The following is a 17,209-nucleotide window of genomic DNA, read 5'->3' as shown; positions in this document are numbered from 1 at the left end:
CCCCCCCCCCCATTTCCCAGGGATCAGATCCCATCTCCATCCTCCCCATTCCCAAGGGGGCAGCTGGCTCCCATCTCCACCCCCCCATTCCAAAGTGGGAGGGCCCATCTCCATCCTGCCCAGGCCCATTCCCAAGTGGGGGAGCCCACCTTCATCTCCCTCATTCCCAAAGGATCAGCTCCCACCTCCATCCCACTCCATTTCCAAGGGATCAGCTCCCATCTCCATCCCCCCCAATCCCAAAGGATCAGCTCCCATCTCCTCCCCATTCCCAAGTGGGAGCTCCCATCCTTTCCCCCCCTCTCCTCCAGCAATTTCTCTTCCAGTGATTTGGGTCTAATTCTCTGAGCATCGTTTTTGAAAAACCAAACAACGCCCCCCCCCCCACCAAACAGAAATTGCTTTCATTTAACCCAACCCCAAAGAAATGAAGAGCAAACAATTTCCTGGTGCCCAATCCCTGATTTCCCCTCCTTTCCCTGGGGGCACTGGGCTGAGATCATGGTTTTTTCCCCCTCTCTCTTCTTCCCTCAAAAGTACATTTTTTTTTTCAGGATCTGAATGAATATTGTTGCCTTTGCATGGAGCCTAAATGCCTGGAATATTTCATGCTTCCAGCCCATCTCTGTTGTGTAATCCAATCTCTGAGCTATTTCCCTTCCCTGTCTAATTCTTTCCTAAAACATAACACATCATTTTTACTGCTGGCCTTTGTGTGGGCAGAGCCGAGTCTTAAAACAATGTGCTTATTTGGCAGGCTGGGTCTACTGATTAGAGTGGGGCATGGGAGTCAGGCCTCCTGGGCTCCTGACTAGTGGTTAGAGCAGGACCCTAGGGAGGGTCAGGCCCGTTGGATGTCTTGCTCTGGAAGGGGGTGCGTTACAGTGGTGGCAGCAGAGGGCTGAGGGTCAGGACTCCCAGCCTGAGTTCTTGGCTCTGGGGGCAAGTGTTGTCTAGTGGTTAGAACAGGAGGAACTCGGAGTCAGGACTCCTGGGTTCCATTTTCAGCTCTGGAGAGTGTGGTTTAAAGGTTACAGGAGGGGAATGGGAGTCAGGATACCAGAGCTTTGTTCCTGGCTCCAGGAGGAAGTGTAGTCTAGTGGCTAGAGCACAGGACTGGGAATTAGGACTCCTGGGTTCTACGAATAGCCCTGCCACTGACTGTGTGACCTTGGCTGAGTCACTTTCCTTGCCTGTGCCTCTGTTTCCATGTCTGGAGAGTACAGATGATATTACTTTCCTATCTCTCTCATGGGGCTTTATTAACGTCAGTAAAGATCTTTGGATGATGTTAGTATTTCTTGGAAATTTTAACTGCTCACCTCCAGGGTTTCTGTTCTGGCTACTTCCCCCATTGCTTCCAGCATTTTGATTTCCTTGCTTCTCGTTTTCAATAATCAGCTTTTCTTACATGTTTTAAATAAAAAAATTCAGTTTTGTGTTGGATTCTGCTCCTGCAAATCCTTATAGATTCCAAGATCATGGGGGTAAGAGGGGCAGACAGAAATCAATGTTACACAGCATTCCCACCCAGTGCTGTCCAGCCAAATCCCTTTACAACTGGCAACTGGTTAATCCTCAAAACCCCCCTGGGATGTAGGCAGGTCAGTATTATTTGCCCTGTTTCACATATGGGGAAACCGAGTCACAGAGCCCTTAAAGGGACTCACCCAAGGTCACAAGTCCGGAATAGAGCAAGGTGCCAAACTCAGCATCACCCTCAGCAAAGCACTGTGCCTTTAGCAAATGGTTGTCCCTGGAGCCTGGATGGAGAGGTGCTTGAGAATATTGTATGCTTCATTTTCCTTTCCATCAGTAGCAGTTCACACACACACACACCCTGAAGATGCACTGGGCTAGTGGATCGAGCACTGGGCTGGGACCCCGATTCTAGTCCCAGCTGCTTGATGATCTTCGGCGAGTCACTCAACCTGCTGGTGTCTCTGTTTATCCACTGGGAAAAGGGGGATCGTGACCCTCCTTTGTAAAACTCGATGCCTGAGAAGAGTGATGTGTTGTCATTAAGCAGCTCCACTTGTAGGGGCTCTGGTCTCCCAAAGGGCAGTGGAAAGAGGTGCAGTTTATTAACTGTCCAAGTAGCTGTTGAACTTGAATTCGTACCAGTCATAACCCAGGGCCAGGACCTCTTCCTGGTAAGAAGTGACTGATACAGATGCTTGCCACTGGATGGCGCCCCTTAACCCTTCGCTTTCGGAGGACTAACTGGCTGCAGGGCAGCAGAGCCACCTTGGAAATGCAACCCAGAGCTGCAAGCAAAGCTGGGCTAGCAATGGACCGGGCTATCTGCTTTCTCCGGCCTGGAGCTGTGGGGACAGAGGGGGGACCCCTTCGCTCAGGGCGGGGGGCTCTGATATTGTTCCAGGCCATCCAAGAGGTGATGATTTCTGAGCAAGACTCCCAAGTGCAGCTCCGTGCTCTGGCACACAATCAAGCAGCCCTGGGAGGCAGCCACAGTCCATTTCCCATAAACAAGGCGTTCTTCGGCCCTGAGCGGAACATGCTTCTTGCTTTTCCTGAACTCCACCCTCCTCACCCTCTTTGCATTTCCCCAGTTTCCACCCAGGATGCCCCTGCCTGCTGCCCCAGGGCAGGATGTTAACCCCTAGGCCTGATCTCTGTTTACGTTTGTCCATGATGTTCCAACAGGAAAAAAAGAGGCAGATTTGTAGCAGGGAGTGAAATCAGCCATGGGAACAGCTTCCCAAGGGATGTGGCAAAGGCTCCATCCCTTGGAGTCTATGAACCAAGCCTGGATAGCTTCCCAAAGGGTAGCCCCTGACTCAGCCATGCACTTTTGGGCTCAGTGGAGGAATTGGTGGGTGATTTACATGGCATGTGCTATGCTGAAGGTCCAACTGTCTGTCTTTGGCACTTACAGCACCTGATTATCATATATCTTAGTGCTTCCTAATCTTTAAGGGATTTAGCTTCACATGATCCCTTGGATAGGACCCGAGGGGGAGGGATGTGATCCAGGAGTTAGGGGAACTGGCGCCAGAACCCTCAGGCTCTGTTCTTGGCTGTGTGTTTGAGAGGTTAGAACAACAAAGTGGGAGCTGGGATTCCTAGGTTTTATTGACAGCTCTTCCACAGGATTCAGGAAGTCATTCAGCTAGTCATTTTGCCTCCACTCACTGGGTGGCTGTGTACCACTGCCCCCTGCTGGATGGGAATCAGAGCTACTCCACCGTGTGCCATAGGCTCTGTGCTGCCGATGGAGATTCTCCTTTAACTCCAAGGGCTGGGCTGTGGGAGGGGTGCATCCGAGTTCTGTCCCTGCTAACGCTGGGAATCTCTGGATGCCTTCTGTGTGTGAGGCAGCAACAACCACAGAGCCCTAGACTGGGGGCAATAATTTAGTAACGGGTGAGGCAACCCACAGAAAAACAGCGATTCCCCTAGCTGGGGAGCAGGGAATTTGCATTTCCCTTGATAGCCAAATCCCCCCATGCTGCCTAGCAATGAGGAGGTCCTGGCTCAGAGTAGCACTGGGGGTGTGTGTGTATCAGAGGCCCTGGTTTTACATCATCCTCGCCAGCAGCTATTGCAGGCCATCAGGTGACCCACCTGCTCTTGTCAATGCAGAGGGTTTTTCGCTCGGGTGCCCCAGCTGTTCCTCAGCCTGGAGGACTCACCGCAGTGCTCTGAAGGACATGAGGCCGCTCCAGCAATCTGGACACTGTCCCCTTCATCCTGCGGCAGGGCCAACGACTGGATGGGCACTGCTCACTGGAGGGCTAGGCTGGATGTCAGCCAAGCAATGCTTGAGCTAACGGGGGAAGGGAACATGCGTGGAGCCAAGAGCTATGGATCAGAGGAGAGAGGGGGCTCTGGCCCAGCCCGGCAGGGTGGGAGTTACTCCAGGAAAGAATTTGGCCCATGGTGTAAAACAGAAGAAGGTGGAGTTCAAATGCAGGCATGTCTAGAATGACAAATAGAGGCAGCTCTCTCCCAGGGTGGGGCAGAGGGAGCTCTGCTATGGGGGAAGGGGGGACCAAGATGACCCCTCCCAGCATGAAGCGGGGGGGGGGATTTGGGGTTAGAGGGGCAGAGATGGCCCTGTTTAGGGTGGGATGGGGGGCTGTGGGCCAGAGGGGCAGAGACCACCCCTCACAAGGCAGGGTGAGAAGGTTCTTGGGTTGAGCAGGGCAGAGATTGTCCCACTTGGGTGGAGTAGAGGGGCTCTGGGGCTGAGAGGGGCAGAGATAGCCCCTCCCAGGGTGGGGCAGGGGAGCTCTGGAGGTGCAAGGGGAAGAGTTAGCCCCTCCTGGGGTGGGACACAAGCAGTAAAATGATCAAGTCCTTTTTAGGCTGGCTCAGGCTCATGTAAAGTCTGGTCACTCTAAAGCCCTCTGACTTGGGCATCAAGGGGGCAAAACAGAAGAGAGTGCGGCCTGAACCTGCTAGTTCTCCTGAGTCCTGACTCGGCTGGGGGAGGAGGACTGGGAGAAGGAAGCGGGTTGGTCACAGAGCCCATAGCTTAGAGCTTGCCAGCAATGGATCAAGCTGCTAGGAGCCCAGGTGGGGTTACCTTGGGCACATTCCCCAGGCTCTCAAAACAGATCATAGGCAATGGGGTAGGGAAGCAAGGGAAATATCCTGCTTGCTTAGAAACCTGGAAGGTGTCTGAGCTGCAAGAGGATAGGAGCTCTGAGCTGCCACACAATAAGCAGCATCCCAGAGATACCTGCAGTGCAGAGAGGTGAACTACCCACCAGCAGGGTCCATAGCAATTTCAATGCAGTAGCTCAGCTCAGGGCCTGAAGTTTCACAAGCATAGCCGAGGCAGCGGCAGGCTTTTCACTGGCCTGCCAAGCTGCTAACAACCTGCAGTTCCTTCTAGGGCCCTCCTCACTTTATGAGTTGAGCCCTCCCCCACACACTGATGGAGTTTACCCTCACAGCTCTCAGGCATTAGTCCCATTTTACAGATGGGGAACTAGGACACAAAGTGGATTAAGTGACTTGCCCAAAGTTAGCAAGAGGAGTTTGTGACTAACTGGGAACAGAACCTAGGTTTTCTGAGTTCTAGGCCAGGGTGCTATCCACTAGCCCACCCTTCCAATACCAAAGCCAAACTTTGAGTGGAAGAATAATGTATGAATACCATTGCTTGCAATTTTGTGTATCTCTTCATGCAAACTAATAGTAACCAGGGCTTGGAAAATGTATGATGTTGATGAGCTAATGGCTCGGGGTTCTCAAACTGGGGGTCACGAGATTATTATATGGGGGGTCATGAGCTGTCAGCCTCCCCCCCAAACCCTGCTTTGCCTCCAGCATTTATAATTGTGTTAAATATATTTTGAAGTGTTTTCAGTTTATAAGGGGGGTCACACTCAGAGGCTGGCTGCGTGAAACGGGTCACCAGTAAAAAAGTTTGAGAGTTACTGGGCTAGACAAGCCACCCTACTAGCCAGAGGTTGATATGTGAGACTGGGTGGCTGGATGGGCCCACAAGTGAAGTCCAGGGGCAAGTGGTTAGAATGGGGAGGGGGCTAGGACTCCTACTGGTGGGTTGACAGGTGGTGCCTCCTCCCCCCTATCAACCAGCACCTAAACAGTATGACAGGCTTAGGCCCTGGGGAGGGGGCTATAGTGTCCTCAAGGACCCCTTCCCTTACACAGCCTTTCCAGTCACCCACCATTTTAGAGCCATGGGGGTGCCCCCCTTTATAAGGCTCAGTGGTCCCCCTCACCTACAATGCCCCAGGGATCCCCATCATAAAACCCTGGGGTATCATCCGCTTATAAGACTTCGGTGGGTCCCTCTATTCTACAGGCCTTAGGTGGCACCTCCTCCATTCTAGAACCCTGAGGAGGGGGGCCCTTTAAAGGGCCTTAAGCTGGAACCTTTCATAGCCCCCTGTGGAAGTCCCCAATCAGGGGCTCAAGGTGGCACCCCCATTCTAGTCCCCAGGGGCCCCCCATTCTAGTGCCCTGGGATCCCCAATTATAAGGCCCCCCAGTCTAACACCCACAGGTTCCCCTAGTCCAGGGCCCCCCAGTCTAACACCCAGCAGTCCCCCATTAAAGGGCCATAGCTGCCCACCCCCATTTTAGCATCCAGGGATACCCCCTGGACCCTCCCAGCCTATGAACCCCCCAAATCCAGTGCCTAGGGGTCCCCCATTCTAGTGCCCCCAACCCCATTCCCGGGGTCAGGTTTCCCCAGCTAGGGGCAAGCTGCCCATGCCGCCTGCAGCCCAGGGACTGCGTTTAGCCCCCGCCCGCTTTACACGTCATAATCACGCGCCCCGAGCGCGGGGCGTCATCACCAGCAGCGCGTCCTCCAGAGCCGCTAACGTCACATGACCAGCCCCCGGCCGGGGCTCCCGCTCAGCCCCGCCCCGCTCTCTCCCGTCCCAGTCTCTGATTGGTGCGGAGCTCTGCCCGTCAAAGCGGATCGTTCGGGGATTGGCCGGACTGGCTGTCGGGGGGCGGGAAGAAGAAGAGCGGGCGGGGGAGGTAATCCGGAAGTGACCTGAGGCGGGCGGTGGCGGCAGAGCCGGAGCCGGTCGGGAGGGGTCCATGGAGGGAGAGGACGGGCCTGGCGGGGTGAGGGGGCGCCCGGGGGAGCGGGGGGTGAGGTACCCGGGAGGGAGGCTGCCCAGGGCAGGGGGAGATGCCCTGGATGGGTGGAGGCGGAGGGATACCTGGGAAGGGGGGGGTCCTGGGGAGTGAGGATACTCAGGGCAGGTGTGGGGGAGGGGGGGATGCTCTAAGCCCAGGGTGCGTTGTGGGGGCGGGGATGCCCAGAGCAGGTAAGGAGAAGGACGGGGGAAGGGATGCCCAGGGTGGGTTGAGGCAGAGGGATACCTGCGAAGGGGGGGTTGTGGAGGGTGGGGATACTTAGGGCAGGTGTGGGGGAGGGAGAGGGATGCTCTAAGCCCAGGGTGGGTTGTGGGGGTGGGGATACCCGTGGAGGGGATACTCAGAGCAGGTAAGGAGAAGGTTGGGGGAAGGGATGCCCTGGGTGGGTGGAGGTGGAGGGATACCTGGGAAGTAGGGGGGGTCCTGGGAGGTGGGGATACCCAGGGCAGGTGGGGTGGAGGGGGAGAGGAAAGGATGCTCTAAGCCCAGGGTGCCTTTTGAGGGCGGGAATAGCCAGAGCAGGTAAGGAGAAGGACAGTGGGAAGGGATGCCCTGGGGGAGGAGTTACCAGGGATGAGGGAAGGAGAAATACCAGGGAGAAGGGGCTGCCTGTGGAGGGGATATCCTGAGGGTGAGGGTAAGGACCGGGGAAGAGGGATGCTCTAAGCCCAGGGTGGGTTGTGGGAGGGGTTCCTGGGGTGAGAGAAAGGGGAGATGCCTAGGGCAGGTGGGATGCAGGAGGATAGAGGAAGAGGGATGCCCTGGGCCTAGGATAGCTGAGGGGGAGGAGATACCCAGGGTACATGAGGAGAGAGACTGCCCAATTGTGTGGAGGAAGTAGGTGCCCAGGGTGGGGAAGTGAAAGGGGGGAAGAGTGCCCTGGGGTCTGGGTAAGTTAAAGGGCGGGGGATGACTAGTGGGATGTAAGGGGATGCCTGCGGTGGTTTAGGCAGTGAAGGGGAGAGGAATTGCCTAGGTACGAAGGGGTGCTCCAGGGAGAGGAGGGAGGATGCCTATGTTCCCCTGGCTGAGGGGAGATGAGTGTGGCAGGTGCTTCATGAGCTGATGCCCTGGTATAGCTAAGTGTCCTGTTGTGGAAGGTGAGTGGGCAGATGGCAGCGGGTCCCTCGTTGTAGGAGGGAAGTGAATGAGGTGCTGGTGGTAGCCATGGATGCTCTACTTGGGTATCTACCTGGGTCCCTGAGGCTGTGTGTGTGGTGGCAGGTAGAGGCCCAGAGATCATGGGAGTAGAGGTGGTTGGATGATAAGAGAGTCTGGGGACCTGTCGTAGGACTAGGCGAGTGCTGAGGGAATGGGGACTTTGCTTTGCTTTGTCAGGGGTGTTTCTCATGATGGCTTTTTGGCATCAGGAATCCCTTGGTTATCGCTGTACATCTGCATTTTCTTCACTGCTTCTCATGGGCCCTGCCACTCCCAAGCATCTGGAAGAGGCCAGATCCCCCATAAAATAGGTTAGTAACCTATTTTATCTGTCCTCGATTGTAAAACACCCGTCCCTGTAGTGTTGGCCGTCAGAGGTAGTATATTGACATTATTAATGATTCTTCATATAACACCAGGAGCCTGCTGGGTGTTTTCCAGACAAGAGCAAAATCTGTGGTTTGGGTGGGAACAGCTTAGCTTTGAAGGCCATCTTTCCCAAAGTAGGTCAGTGATTTGGGGGACCTTAATTTGTTTGGGTTGCCTGCATCTTGATCCTGATTTTCAGAGGTGCTGAACAGCCCCAAATCCTGGTGACTTTGACTGCAGATGTAAATGCTGAAAATCCCTAAAAATCAGGACCGAGGTGCTGCATTCCAGTTGAGGCTCCTGAAACCACCGACATGGTTTGAAAGCTAGCCTGAATGACTGTGAAAGGCCCTGTTTTAGTTGTGTGTGCTCATTCAAGGTGTAGGTGTTGCTTGATCAAACCTGAGGCGAATGGAGCAGATGGGGTCTGTAAAGTTAGACATCCCTAATCTGACACCACCTGTGCCCCATTTGGCTTTATTCTGACTTCAGGAAAAGACAAGATGCTTTACCCTTCTGCAGAGCCTTGTGCTTTGTGCATGGAGGCTATTTGCTTCTCTGCCCCTCTTCCAGGCTACTCTGCAGTGAAAAAAACTCCAGTAACTACCGCTGCCCGTGATTTTTCCCAACAGGCAGAATGAAACTGACGTGAAGCTGATCAATTTAGTGGCTTCTTGGGGAAGATCTGAGTAGCAGCAAAGGCATTGGGGCTGTGTTTGTCTGCAAACTGAGGCCTGGTCTACACTTCAGACTTGTACCAGCATAGCTAATGTCGTTTGGGGAGGTAGTGCCAATAGAACTTCTCTTTCTGGTGGTGTATGCTGCTATGCTGATGCTGTTGTGCCGGCATAGGCTCTGTAGTGTAGACATAGCCTTAGGCAGCATTGTGCTGCCACAGGCTCTGATCACATTTGGATGGTTGTCTGCCCAACTGTAAGAGCTAGAAATGTATCTTCCTTTTTTTAAAGAACAGGAAGCTTGGATCTCTGTAGAAATAAACGGCCTGGTTCCCCTTCAGCACCGCTCCTTCTAGCCTCTGGAAGCTCTCTACTCCTCCCGGGAGTGTGGCTTTTTCCAACCCTGCTTTTGGGTTGCACTAATGCCAGTGGCCTTGAATAAATACCAGGCTTGTCTTACTGGTGCTCTGATGGCACTAATTTTGCTGTCTCGAGTGAATGGACTCCTGTTGTACTTGAAACCTCAAAGGCAATAACCCTTCTCCCTTTCCCCAACACACAGCTCACATCCTTTGGTAAAACTCTTAAAGGGATTTATAGTGGGTCCAAGTCCCTGTGAGCTTCTATTGTATTTCGTGTTTGGTCAGAAACCACCCCCTTTTTGGGGAGGCTGGGCAGGTTCACCCTGATGACCTCTGCTTCTGAGCTGGGGTTGCAGCTCTTCCTGCTATCTTGGAAGTTCTTCCTGCCCTACCTGTCATCTCAGTCACTGTCGAGATGTTAACTCGCACCTCTGACCTGTCTGTGATGCCAGCCTCTGTCACCATCTTGTTACATTTTCAAAGAAGTGCCTTCTGCATTGTCCCATCCTGCCCTTCATGTTTGGGAGACGCTGCCTGTAAACATCCACAACGCTACCTTGTTGTCCTCCTCCAAGATTCTCCTTAAAGCTCTGCTTTGCTATGGTGCCTACACAAAATGCTGCCTGTCGTCTACACCAACGTTGTTTCCTTGGGCTCTCCCATCTGTCTGTATCCATCTGTGGTCTCTTGCCTTATGCTTAGATGGTAAACTCTTTGGGGCAAGCGATTGTCATTTGTGTGGTACCTAGCGCAGTGGGCTCTTGGTCCATGACTGGGCCTCCTAAGTGCTACAGAATATAAACAATAATAATTTATTCCTGTTCTAGCTGAGCAGACAATCAGTGACGCTCATGTTGCCATCTCTGGTCTGGGAGCAAAATCCCTGTTAGACCTTGTCTCCTGCACCTTTCTTACTCTGTGGGACCTGCCAAATCCCAGATGCTCAATATGTGACTCCCAGCACAGGGGCTTAGCTTTGGGAATGGGTGGTGGCAAGGGGCCATCTTTGGAGCCGGGGGAGGGGGGGGGTCAGAAAGGTCTCAGTGTTGTGTGAGAGATGATGGGGCTAAGAGAGCTGGAAACAGTTGCAGGGTGTATCAGTCCAGCTGGGTTTGATTGCATGGGTTAGAGGAGGCAAGGTTTCTTCGAGGGCTCGGGGAGGAAAAACCGTGTGTGTGGACACAGTGTGGCCTGCGGGGTAAGGCCAGCATTGTGTTATAACCAATGCTGCTTTCTCTCGCTCCTCCTCTGTACCCCCTGTGAGCTTTGAAGAGTGCGTCTGTTTCCAGTTCCTAGTGTCTCTGTACAGCTTTCCCCCCATGGCGTATTAGCACCAGAGAGTGGTGTTAGTTTTCGTTTGACCCTCTGGATACTATCTTGCCACTGGCATGTAGTCTTGGCTGTTATCTCTTTGTAGCTTTCTGTCTTAGTGGCTAGTAACAGAGGAAGTGTTTTCTTGTCGTTAGAGCTAGGACTGTGAGTCAAGACACCTGGGTTCTACCCACTGGCTGGAAGTGGGGAGCTTAGAGGTTGAAGCAGGGGCTGGGAGTCAGAACTCCTGGATTTTCTCCCCTTTTCTGCTGCTAACTTTTGTGTATTCTTGGGCAAGTCACTGCCTCTATCTGTGCCTCAGTTTACCCCTGTAGAACAGGGATAATACTTTCTGACTGGTTGGTTTATCAGGTGCATTGTGCATGCTCTAGCATTTGATCACAGCCTGCAGCAGGAGAACAGCAGCGCCTATCTGGCTCCCAATCCCTCAAAGTAATGTAACCGTTAACACAGTGGATTGCTAGGTGTGAGATGTAGGAAGGCCAATGGAGGACGTATATGCTGTTACTGCCTTTCAGTGATTCGAAGAGCCGGGCTTCCAAGGCTCTAGTCTTCTCTGATGTCTGGCTAATGCCTTGTGGCTGTCTTGGCTTTTCACGAGCAGGGATGGTATTTTGGTGGAGGGACTCCAGGGTCTCATGCCACCTGCTGTATGTGCTAGGTAGCTAACTTCTTACCCCCTTCCTTTCAATAGGTTGACTCTCACAGCCATAATGGATGACTTGAACCTCCACTACCGGTTCCTGAACTGGAGGAGGAGGATCCGGGAGATTCGAGAGGTGCGGGCTGTCCGCTATCAGGAGAGATTCAAACACATTCTCGTCGACGGGGACACATTGAGGTACTGGCGGGACTGGCAAACTGGAAAGTGGGTGCAGAGCAAGGAGCAGCCATAACAGGGAATGGCCGGCAGCCTTCTCGCCTGGCACGCGGAAGGGGTCCCCTGTGTCCGGGGACCATCTCGCTCTGCTTCTGCAGCTAGGAAATGAAGCAATAAACTGAAATTGGTGAGGTCTCTGAAGGCCTTGCTTGAGAGCTCCAGTCTGATCCTTTTTCTGCACTGGGTGTTGCGCCCAAAGGTGTCGGCTGGACACTTTAAACTGAACATCTTCACTGAACAATGATGCATCCTGAAGTTATGCCAGTGGGTTGAGACTCACAAAGATTAGAGCTAGAAAAGACCCATTGGCTCATTGTATCCATCCCTTCCTCCACCCAGTGTTGCTGGTTGGATGTGGCTGTGACGTACAGTACATTCTCCTGTGCTTTATCCTGACTAATTAATGTCCCAAGCAACAAGGCTTCCCTAGAGCAGAGAGATTCTTTTCCTGGCATCTGCCTTAGGCAATCCCTTCCCCCCGTGCCTCAGTTTCCCGATATGTATATTGGGTTGTGGGGGAAGGATACTGACCCACCTCTCCATAAGGCATAAGTGTATGTAACGTGCTTTGAAGCGCTCTAGAACTGCAGAATGTTGTTTGCAGATGTGTTGTTTCCAAGGCCTGGCAGGCGGCTGATTGGACTGAGCAGCAAATCCCACAAGCAAGGGAGTGGGGAATGAGGGACTTCTGCTGCTTAGGACCAGCAGCCTTGTGGAATGCCTTGGGACTGCAGCCAGGAAGCAGAGCTGTCCCATCTGCTTTCTGAGCCCTCGGGCCTAACTGTTCCAGGCCTAACTTGAGACACATCTAAGGGGTCTGATTTCCAGAGTGCAGGTGCTCAGGTCTGTCTGAGAATTGGCCCCTTCCAAGGCGTCTGAAATGGAGCACCCAAAATTGCCAGTCGCTTCTGAAACTCCAGGCCTTAGTCTCCTGCCCCAGGGGCACTTGACGATGAATTGGGTAATGACTGTTCCATTCACTAGCTCAGCTGGCAGGTGAGCATGGCGGGCACCTTCGCCAGATGGGCGTGGTCGACTACCCAGACCCTGCCATCTCTTGTCATTTAAAGTGTCTAGCCCAGATCATGATGTTTATGTAACCCAGCCTCTTATTTCTTGTCTGCAGTTACCATGGGAACTCCGGGGAGGTTGGCTGTTACGTCGCCCCCCGCCCACTGACCAAAGACAACAACTACTTTGAGGTAATCTCGCCTGCTGGGGCTGGGTGAACTCCCAGGGTTAGAGCTGATGTAAAGATTCTTACCTGTATGTGTGTGTGTTCTCTTGTCCTCTCTTGCTAGCCCAGTGTGCTGCGTCTCGGAGCTCTGCTGGCTTCACCATATGTTCAGCCAGGGATTTCTGTACTGAGATTCTTGGATGCTAAGACTGGAAGGGGCCTCCTGCATAACACCAGCCAGGGAATTTCCCCCAGTTACCCCTGTAATGAGCCCAGTAACTGACTAAAGCCGTCCTTCCAGAGAGCCATCCAGTCTGGGTCCGAGTCCTTAGGTGGTTCCACCACTTCCACTGGTGATTTATGCTGGTGGTTAATGACCCTCACTGTTACAAAGTGGTGTCCTGTGTCTGGCTTTAACTTCCAGCCATGGGTTCTTGCTCTGCCTTTCCCAGCTAGATGATAGAGCCCTTTAGTACCTGGTGTTTTCTCCCTGTGAAGGTACTTTGGAGACGTGATCAAATCACCTCTCGATCTTCTCTTTGATAAGCCAAACAGCTCAAACTCTGTTCTCGGAGATGGAGCCTGTCCTATGCTGTTGGTTTTTTCTCCATTCTCCCTCACTCGAGTCTAAACTCTCTCGCCACCCCTGTTCTGGGAGGTGCAGCCAACTTGTCATTGTGCAGCGTGGCGGTGCCCTAGCTGATCAGCCAAGCCATTGTGTTAGCGTGAGCAGGTGCCAGTGAGGAGTCGAGCCCATGTTCGTGGCCGGAAGTGCTGCTGTTGGAATGGAAAACGAGTGTTCTCGTAACTACTTGCAGGTGTCGATTGTAGACAGTGGTGTGCGGGGGACTATCGCCGTGGGCCTTGTGCCGCAGTATTACAGCCTGGACCATCAGCCGGGGTGGCTGCCTGATTCCGTGGCCTACCATGCTGACGACGGCAAGTGAGTTGGGTGCTGCCCTGCTGACCAGATTAGCGGAGCGTTGAGGCGTGGCTGGGGAGCACATTGGTGCATGCGTCTCCTGTGGCATTTCCTGAGCTGCTGGTTCAAAAGGGCTGGGGAGCATGTGGGGGCACAGATTGCTTTGGCTGAGGCCTGCTATACAGGGGGCTTTAGGTGCTGGGCATTGTCAGTGGGGCTGTGACTCTTGTGTGGGGTGAATGGGGGGTAACGTGGATGCAGGAATTAATTTGATCAGCAGTAAAAGCCCTGAGCTGACAATCATTATAGGAACAAAGGAATGGGCATACTGGGTCAGACCAGTGGCCCAGCCAGCCCCGTGTCCTGTCTTCCCACAGTGGCCGGTGCCAGCTGCTTCAAAGGGAATGAACAGAACAGGGCAGTTTATTGAGTGATCCATCCCCTGTCGTCCAATCCCAACTTTTGGCAGTCAGAGGTTTAGTGGGGAAACGACACATAGATTGCTCAATACGTAAACCTCCCATCTTGTGCTGGAGCTGCATGTTCCTTATCTCTGGTTAAAAGGACTGTGTAAACCTGGAAAATATGCCAAGCTGCTACTGCCATGGCATGTCTGGTGCTGTCAGCCCTAGATTCTTAAGCAGCCATCAGCACTCTGCTGGGCACTCCACTGAGCTGCGCCATCTGCTTCCCTTCCAAGGCAGCATCACATCTGTGGTGAGGTCTGTACCCTCCTGTGCTCATCCCCTCATGTCCAGAGAGGAAGGATGGCCAGGGGCTAGGGTGCCAGGCTGTTGCTTGGGACAGCTGGGCTCAAGCCTCTCAGACTTCCGGGGTGATCTTGGGTAAGTCACGTTGGTTCCCCATCAGTACGGGGGGATGCCAGCCCAGCCCTGCCTCACACCTACCATACATTAAAAACTGAAGTGCTCAGAGCCCTGCTGATGGAGGCCAGATAAGTATCTAAGGTGGGTAGACGGTCAGGCTGAATTAGCTGGATACCAAGCTGTCCGGTGTCCAGGTGGCTTCTTGCAGGGGTCAGTGCAACTGCACTGAGGTTAGCTGAGTGCTACCTGGGATTCTCTGCGACACCTGAACACTTACTATGTGAACGGGAGGGTTACGTCGTCGACGATGCCCTGACAGTGCTGTGTGTCGCAGCAGAGGCCCAGGGGTCTATAGGCACAAAGTGTTCATCCCTCCCCTGCGTGTTCATTTTGCCCTTTGTGCCGAGCCAGGGTGCAAGCAAGTCTGCCGTCAGGACGTCTGCGATGCTTTCTGAGGTCATTTCTTGCTCTTCGCACCCGCAGACTCTACAATGGCAGAGCGAAGGGCCGACAGTTTGGGACGAAGTGCAGCTCAGGGGATCGGATCGGCTGCGGGATCGAGCCAGTTTCTTTTGAGGTCCAAACGGCCCAGATATTCTTCACCAAGAATGGAAGGAGGGTGAGAGCTGCTCAGTAGAAACAGTTGCGGATCCGGCTGGGTTTCTTACCGCTTACGGGGGGCGAGATCTGTCGAAAACCAAGTTGCTGGTGGAACTCTCCCATAGTCACAGGGCAGGCTCTGCAAAGATTGGCAGGATGTGTGAGCTGCTCTTCCTGGGGCTAGATCCTCTAGATTAGCAGCAGAGCAGGCTTCCTCCAGTGACATGACTCAGCTGTGACCCACAGAGACTCCTTAACCCCATAGGTTCAGCTCCCATGGTTCAGTCCACTACTGCTGGCAGGATCGACTGAGATACCAGGGCCCTGTCGTGCTGTGAGCAGGTGACACCAGAGGTACAGGAGGCTCATGAAGGGTCTTGCTGGCTGTATCCTGCAGGTTGGCTCCACCATAATGCCGCTGTCCCCGGACGGGCTCTTCCCTGCCGTGGGGATGCACTCGCTGGGAGAAGAGGTTCGGCTCCACCTTCACGCTGAGCTAGGCAACGAGGAGGACGATAGTATCATGATGGTGGACAGCTATGAGGATGAGTGGGGCAGGCTTCACGACGTGAAGGTCTGCGGCACGGTGAGCGAGCTGATTTGCTCCCTGCAGGGGCGACCCGGGGCAACATCGGCCTTCAGCTTGGGTGCGGGCTTTGAACGTGCTCCTGTCTTAGAGCTAAGATAACACAGTTCCTGCTGGATTCCAAAGAGAGCTTAACCCTGTGCCGCAAGTGCTGCTGGCCGGGATCTACAGAGTACGTGCTGTGCAGGGTATTGGTTGCAGGCCTAGCTGGCAAGTGATCAGGGTCCCCTCAGGGATTGACCTCTCTCTGCAGCAGCTGTTGGACTCTGCGCTGTGGGGAGCGAGTGGGCAGAGCTTGGCGGGTTGGCTCTGTGCTTGCATTAGTTTGGGTTCTTACTGGGATTACCAGGGGCTGTGATGTCAAACGGGGAAATTCCTCTGAATCCAGGGGGCCCGGACTAAGGGTCTCTGGCAGGCAGGGCACAGGTTGGAGCTAGGAATAAGGTTTTAAAGATTCTCCTTCTCTACCTTGTAAGCTACAGTTGTACCGCGATAGCCTCTAGGTGCCCCAATGTCCAGCGCTGGACAAACCCAGACCAGATCTGCCCTGAGGAGCTGATGAGCTAAGTCTAAAATGAGAGACAACAAGCGGATACAATAATAGGGGAGCCCAAGGAACCAGAGAGACCAAACTGGCATCTTTTCTCCCCAGCTGCTACCCCATGTCTAGTGAACATGGCTCTGCACTAGGAGTCTGGAACCCTTGGTTCTCTTTCAAGTGCCTCGGTTTCTCCTTGTGTGAAACAGGGACAGTGATGCTGATCTGCCTGCATACAGTGCTTTGTGATTTGGGCGGGGGGAAGTGCTGGCTAATTGCTCGATAGAATTAGCAATACCCAAGAATGTGCAGGCTTGTGTGATCTATTTCTCCAAAGCGAGACTGCTGACGCTGTTAATTTCACAAACACACAGATGCTTATTTATTTTTAGCCAAGCTCCAGGTGGGGGTAGTGCTGGGGTTTTCCCTCTACTCTCTGGAAATTCATCAAAGGAGTGGAATTGTTCCAAGCAGCTCCTTTGAAAACCTTGCTTGGCTTTGCTTTTTGGGCACCCCTGGCAGTGATGCATGATCTCATAGGTGCCTTGGAAGTGATCACCGCCCAATTAGAGGGTAGAGCCTTGAAGTCTTTGCCAAAGTCTCTTAGTGCCTCCTTTCCGCTTGGCACTGGGAAGCAGCAGGAGCTGAAAATTGGGGACTAGCTGTGCGTGATCTGTGCTTAGCTTGGGGGTCCAGAAGTCGCTGTTTTGGGCTCTGCTGCGTTACAGTCCAGGCACTTGCTCCATCTCACTTGGCCTGGGGATGAAAGCCTTGAGGTCTCTCAGGTCTCATGCCTGCCGTTCTGCCCCACAGATCTGGGGCATCTTTATTAACTGTATATAACTGGGAGCGCCTTTCTACCAAGATCAATTCTGAAGACGTTCCCCAGTCCCGAAAGCATTTTTACCGATGCTCCAAGTGCTTCTAGCCCTGGCTGGCTGTGAGCTACAGGGCTTCGCAATCGCTCCAGCTCCACACTTCTGCCATCTTTACAAAGCACGGTGAGATCTGCAGATAAGTGTTGTTAGCCCCTTTTTCACACCTGGGGAAATTGACTAGCTGCGATCTCTAGGGCAGTATAAAATCCAGGAATCCGGACTCCCAATCCCTGCCTTTACATACAGGGCTACACACCCTCCCAGAGCTGGGGGTAGAACCCAGGA

General features: G+C 53.5%; 2 protein-coding genes across 2 annotated transcripts in view; one reads left to right on the top strand and one right to left on the bottom strand.

Moving 5' to 3' along the window:
- IGFBP6 (insulin like growth factor binding protein 6) overlaps nucleotides 1-9,649 on the bottom strand; it is a 16,195-nt gene extending 6,546 nt beyond the window's left edge. Inside the window, 2 exon segments of the mRNA XM_075061253.1 lie at nucleotides 6,300-6,451; nucleotides 9,577-9,649. Coding sequence (XP_074917354.1) covers nucleotides 6,300-6,451; nucleotides 9,577-9,649 — 225 coding nt within the window.
- Nucleotides 6,503-17,209, top strand: part of SPRYD3 (SPRY domain containing 3) — a 35,694-nt gene continuing 24,987 nt past the window's right edge. The window contains exons 1-6 of the mRNA XM_032786801.2: nucleotides 6,503-6,579; nucleotides 11,211-11,357; nucleotides 12,523-12,598; nucleotides 13,392-13,516; nucleotides 14,806-14,941; nucleotides 15,320-15,508. Coding sequence (XP_032642692.1) covers nucleotides 11,230-11,357; nucleotides 12,523-12,598; nucleotides 13,392-13,516; nucleotides 14,806-14,941; nucleotides 15,320-15,508 — 654 coding nt within the window. The 5' untranslated portion in view covers nucleotides 6,503-6,579; nucleotides 11,211-11,229. The remainder of the gene's footprint in view (nucleotides 6,580-11,210; nucleotides 11,358-12,522; nucleotides 12,599-13,391; nucleotides 13,517-14,805; nucleotides 14,942-15,319; nucleotides 15,509-17,209) is intronic.

The sequence above is a fragment of the Chelonoidis abingdonii genome, chromosome 26 (genome assembly GCF_003597395.2).
Source record: "Chelonoidis abingdonii isolate Lonesome George chromosome 26, CheloAbing_2.0, whole genome shotgun sequence".
NCBI lineage: Eukaryota > Metazoa > Chordata > Testudines > Testudinidae > Chelonoidis > Chelonoidis abingdonii.
Note: the sequence above shows the minus strand (reverse complement) of the source record. Positions and strands in the feature narration are given on the sequence as shown.